The sequence below is a fragment of the Saccoglossus kowalevskii genome, chromosome 22, assembly GCF_978046115.1.
Source record: "Saccoglossus kowalevskii chromosome 22, keSacKowa6.1, whole genome shotgun sequence".
Classification (NCBI taxonomy): domain Eukaryota; kingdom Metazoa; phylum Hemichordata; class Enteropneusta; family Harrimaniidae; genus Saccoglossus; species Saccoglossus kowalevskii.
Genome location: NC_140662.1, coordinates 8,862,688 through 8,868,733, shown reverse-complemented (window position 1 = coordinate 8,868,733; position 6,046 = coordinate 8,862,688). Strand labels below are relative to the sequence as shown.

The 6,046-nt window shown below is 32.8% G+C and overlaps 1 protein-coding gene across 1 annotated transcript in view; it reads right to left on the bottom strand.

Annotated features, from left to right (window-relative positions):
* Positions 1-1,695: 1,695 nt before the first annotated feature.
* The window catches only part of LOC100375857 (MAGUK p55 subfamily member 7-like), a 47,363-nt gene continuing 43,012 nt past the window's right edge, over positions 1,696-6,046 (bottom strand). Inside the window, exons 14-15 of the mRNA XM_006812837.3 lie at positions 5,412-5,552; positions 1,696-5,025 (exon numbers count right to left, since the gene is read on the bottom strand). Of these exons, the coding sequence (XP_006812900.1) occupies positions 4,849-5,025; positions 5,412-5,552 (318 nt within the window). The 3' untranslated portion in view covers positions 1,696-4,848. The remainder of the gene's footprint in view (positions 5,026-5,411; positions 5,553-6,046) is intronic.

Below are 6,046 nucleotides of genomic sequence, written 5' to 3'. Positions count from 1 at the left end.
TTTTCTTTGAGCCCTCAGCGGTGAAAACTTGGGCAGGGAACCAGACTATTTCAGGAAGTGGTTAACTTCACAAACTTGCTCTCATGAATAGTCTGTGATTTGTCACATACATTTAGAGGGCGCTGTTCAAGTGGTTCCATATCTGGAAATATTCATCTTGACTGAATATGGTTGCTTTCATCACAAAGTGTGCAATCATACCTTTATCTGTGCACACGTATTTGACACCACAAAGTGAATTATGGGATATTTATGTCAGTTTATCAATAGTATTATGTCCAGACATTCATTTTTTTTAACCTTTTCGCACCAGACAATATTTCTGGAAATGAATCATAATTTTGGAGCTAAAAGACAAAATTTGAGTCAATTTTCAGTTTTTACTCGAAAAATTTCGCTATTTTTGTGCCAATCTATAGACAAGACTATTTTGTGATGAAAAGAGAACTGGTGGAAGAAAGGTTTTTAACGAACTCAACTAAATACTTAAATCAAATAAAAATATGAACAAAAATTTTCATGAAAATTCTAAAGCATAGAAAGCAGAAAATAAATAATAGCTGGGTACATAAATACTTGTTCAAGAGTTTACAGTTTGGTTGATAACTTGGGAACCCCATTTTTGGGGCTGACTTTATAATCTGCTTGTATTTCAGGAATTAAGGGTGAATTTATAAATACAGGTAATTTAGTACCTGAAATAATTTAACACAGTTTCTTTATTTATGTTCTGCTGGAAGTAAAATAAGTTTACGTGATGGTTACGACATATAAAACATCAGCGCAAGCTTTACGCGCTGTAACCTTCAAGAGATCATACCAACTAATTATTATCCGGGTCATCACCTATTGGAGAGTTTCGGCCAATTTTAGCTACACGTAATTGTGGTAAAATGACATAATGGTGAAATGTTGATTTAGCAAACCTCTCATTGTTGATTTCCTGTTTTCACAATACTTGTCTGTCGCGTGCCAAAACAAATGTGGAGTTATCACCTCCATAAAAACAAAGAAAAACTATATCAGTATCACTTCATTTATGTTTTTTATTCATTGAAATAATGACCACAATGAATAAGTTTATTTTTTTGTGTTAATTCACTTTTCAATAAAATGTATCTATCATGTCAGTACGCTTTCTTTGTGTTGTTTAAAAAGTGTGTGTGGCCATTTTGAATTTAGAATAAAGTCATCAGCAACATCTTGAATTAGCGAATCAGTTCTCTTGCTAAAAAGACATGCTCGCGAAAAAGACGTGTTTTACAGTAGTTGTGAGCACATGCAGCTCAATTTGTAACATTTTCAATATTTTAATAATGTATATCATGTAAAGTTATGGTTTATAATCACAGAAATTCTCAAACACCCAATGGCCAATTAAAAACAAAGTGTTTCTAAAAAGTTGTTTCTATTACGAGAACGTTTGTTCATACATCTGTAGAGGGGTGTTGCAATCTTGAAACACTATCAGTTGATGAAAAAACTGGGGTTGGATTTCAAATTATGTTAAAGTCATTTCTCTTTCTTAATACATTTTTTTTCTTAACTTCCAAGTTAGGATCGAACACGGTTTTTGAAAAAAAATTTTCAGATGTCAACACATTTTGATGAATAAAACTGAATTATGGTTTTCTTTCTTCAAGCAATTACAATCAAATGCACTTATAAGGGAGAAATAAATTTACATAAACTTAATTAAAGGTTAACAGTTTTTTTTATTTACATCAACAAATTGTGTGCAGTCATTAACTGTACAATAACAAGTATTTTTTTTTCGGTCCAAAAAAGATTTGTTTCTGGTCATTCAGAATGTCAGACAATTTAAAAATAAAGAATTCAAAAAAAAAATTCACCAAACAAACACATGACCAGCAACGAGTCTTTTTTTGGATGGTGTGTCTTCAAGGATGAATGTAACTTCTACAAAATGTTTTGCCAAAACATACTTGGCAGCAACAATTCAAACCAGAACATTTCTTTCAAATCCAGGTTACTCCACAACAAGTGTCGCAACATAGTATGTTCGACATTGATCCCAAAGGATACTGTGGAATACTTTATTTTAGCTGGAAATAATTTTCGCTGGAAAGGCTTTTTGGGCGTTTGCTTGGAATTTATTTTCACTGATTTTGGATGAGTTTAATGTGAAAATATAGGAAAAAAAGTATATTCGCTGGATTTTATTTTCACGGAATCATCCCTTCAGCGAAAATAGCGAAAATAAATTCCAAGCGAAAATAAAGTATTCTACAGTATACAGATTGTAAAAAACATTGCTTATTTACATAAAATTCAAACATGCTGCATAGCGACGAACTCTTTAACCTTTTCACCACCAGTTTTCTATTTTCATCACAAATTCGCAAAATAGTTCTATGGTCTGCACTTTCCATCAGAGGATTGAGACAAAAATAGCCACATTTTTATTGAGTGAAAACTGAAAATTGACTCAAATTTTGTCTGTTGGCTTCAAAATTAGGTTTCATTTCCAGAAATATTGAGGAATATAAGAAAAAAGTACTGACAAATTCTGGCAACAAAGTCTGGTGGTGAAAAGTTAGTTACAGTTTCAACGTCTTGATCGGAATGTAGACAAAAATAGTAATAAATATGCAGATTTGGAACAATCTGTTAAAAATGAAATAAACATACAACAGTAACAAGGCAATCACTTCAATCAATATTGGTGACAGCGGTTTTTCTTCATCAACATGTAAACCATTACAGCGGCTGTAACACTTTGTACACCTTATTTTTTCTGATCCAAATTTTAGTGAAATAGTTTGTCTATTTTTACATACTTTTCTATAATTTCTCTAATTTTGCACCAAACTGACTTAATTCTGCAGTTTACTTTGGTGTTCAAAGGGTTGTCATGGTTACAACAAAATTTCATTCTTCATCAATGTCCTGAGTTTCTTGGCAGTACAATTAAATTATTATTTTCCAGATTTAAAGTTGCATTCAAACTTTTTTTTATTTCTAGAAAAATCTCACTGACCCCTGTAATTATCCATAAGTGCATCAGATTTTGTACATTTCATGAGAAATCTCATTCAACAGTATCCTGTATTCAAATTTATAGGGTACTGCTAAATGGACTTAATTAACATTTCTCGATGCAAAAATGAAGAGAATTTCAAAATTTATGCTGTACGTGATTATTATAAATGGACTCCCTCTTTCACTAAAAATAGGAGTTCTTTTCTAAAATTGAGGGGCTGTGAAGCAGAATATGGGGTTAACGCACTCCATGATTAAAACAATGGAGACTGTTTTGATTAGTGATTAAACACCAAGAGCTCCAGTGCCGGCTAGCTTCAGTGATCTGGTATCCCAGAATTTGTTGCCATACCAACTGATCATATCTTCTCATGGTGATCACAATGAATTGGGTATTTACTGCACAAAGTAGGAATGCAACTCTAATAACAGTCTATTAGTTTATATCAATGTATTATTAGAATATTAGTTTTACTTGAAATCAATATCTTTTCTTAATGCATTACTGACATATACGCTGAGAGTAATTGTGTCCTTAAAAAAAAAATTCCTGACAGCTTAAAAAAAGATGAATGTAGCATACAAACACACATGTAGAGGGCGCTCTATTGGTATATTGTAGAGAGCGCTCTAATGTAGAGGTACTTGGCATATAGAGGGTACTGTGCATGACATATTGCAGAGAATAATGTAAAATACTTTATTTTCAGTGAAAAGACTAATTTTCCTCTATTTACATTTAACTCACAAAAATCAACAAAAATCAAACTACATACAGCCAAGATGCCTTTTCAGTGAAAATTAATTCCAGCTAAAAATAAAGTATTCTACAGTACCGGTAGTCGACTTGGCACGTTTAAGTTGTAGAGGACGCTCTACTTGGAATATAACTAATATTTCAACAAAGAATGAATGTAAGTTTACCAAAATTATTATATAAAGATTAATTAGAAAACCCCACAGAACATCAATTTGAGAAATTACAATTGATCAAAGGAGATAAGTGCATCGGCAAAAAAATATAGCACCCTCTGATGATGAAAATTAAGAATTCTTTTGTTTTTTTACGTAAAAATAAATAGACGGAATGATCAGTGATATTTTTTAAAATATCCACTCTAAATAAAAAGACACATACTGTAAACTTCAGAGCAATGTTGCTTTTTGCAGGCAAGAGACAACAAATAAGAGTAGAAATGACAAAAACTATGACCGAGATAGGGGTCGCCTGCAATTTTACTCGAGTACCGTATTTGTTCTATTAGTAGTGCATGCACTGTGTAAATGACAGATGCGTGTGTTATTGTAATTTGATTCAGTACACAACAAATGCTACTTCAATAAGAAATGTGTTTTCCTATACAGTAAACACTGTACATCTAACAACAATGTCTGAATCCACAAATAATAATAATGCAGAGGAAACAACGTAAAAATAAATAAATATGAAAGAAAATAATGATGACAACAATTCATTCAAGGTTGATAACTTGATTAGATGACGTCAGCCATCATAACCACACGGTAAAATATAACTTTTGCCAGGGACAATAAAATGTGTTTTTTTTAAAAAAAAAGTACTTTGTAATATAATAATGATTCTAGATGTCTATAATATACACGTGTATGATATTGCTATCTTAGAATTAATTGGAATATAAGAATGTATATATAAGGTTTATCTACAAAATATCTGTAACACGTAACATCTATACTTTCTGCCGAGGCAAGTGAAATACAAATTTCGATAGAGGTCACCGGGTATGATAATCCATGCAAAGGGGTGATATACGGTTCATGCAAGATGCTCAAAGGTTATACTCGATATGTAATTCGTGTCCTTGGTTATCTAACCCAGCCTGCAGGAACCCACTGTGGTTCGTGTTCTACTCTGTACGCTATGACCCGTAGTTCGCTGTACGCTACTTGTAAGTCGTCATTGATTAACGTGTAATCAAAGTAGTGACTGTATAATGCTTCAATTCGCTGTGATGTGGCGATCATCTCGTGCAGTTCTTCGTCCTGAATAAAAAAGTGGAATACATTACAGTTCAGTTTCGCAAATTACACATGTCATGATTTTTGAACCAAGGAGTCATCACCTGAGCATGTGCAGGAATTGAGCCCTAAGTGAAATTAACAACACACACTAAAAACACAAATGCTCACGGGCAGGCACTTATTTGTAAACAATGACACTCATGTTGCATGCTTAGGTGATGCACCAACTCCTTCGCTTTAAATGTTGAAAATTAACACCAGACATTATGAATAATGAATATGGCATCAACTATTTTTGACATAACAGTATCCTTCTACATTGATCATTTTACTGACTCTGCCTCACACATGTTGTCATACAAACCCTTAATTATACGCCCTTGATTGTAGTTAAGCTATATACTTACACTGAATGTCCTCGTAAGCGTTGGATCTAACGTAGACTTGGCTTGAGCTGACAATCTTGTCATACGTAGTCTATCAATTGACGGTGGTTTGACGAACACAATGTAAGGCTTCAAATCAGATATTCGTAAAAGTTTGATTGCCTGTAATCAAATCAACGACAATATAAAATTATTACAAAATCATTCTATGTATACTAAAGCAAATTTAAACCATTGCATGCCACAATTTTTCTCCAACAAAATTTGTATACAACATTTTTTGCTTATTTTTATGTTTTTTCTATGATTTATTGGACAACTTTTAGATAAACTGAACATAATTTCCTATTGGCAAAAATTTGTAAGAAAAAAAAATGTGGGGTTTATTTTATGAATGGATGCAAAAGTTGGCTTTGGCACTCAATGGAATAAAAGTATTTCTCAGGGTGTACTATAACATCAATATGGCTGACCAACAGAAATGTCAAACTAAAAAGTCAAACATCAACAACGAAAAGTAATGCAGGCTTTGGGTATTGTGGTCGGCAGTACTGTACCAGTGTTTTTATCAATCTGCTAAACTCATCGCATACTGGCGCCATTTTCCCCCTATCCACCTCGACTTTAAGTAGACACTGTGTTAGAACCAGTATATT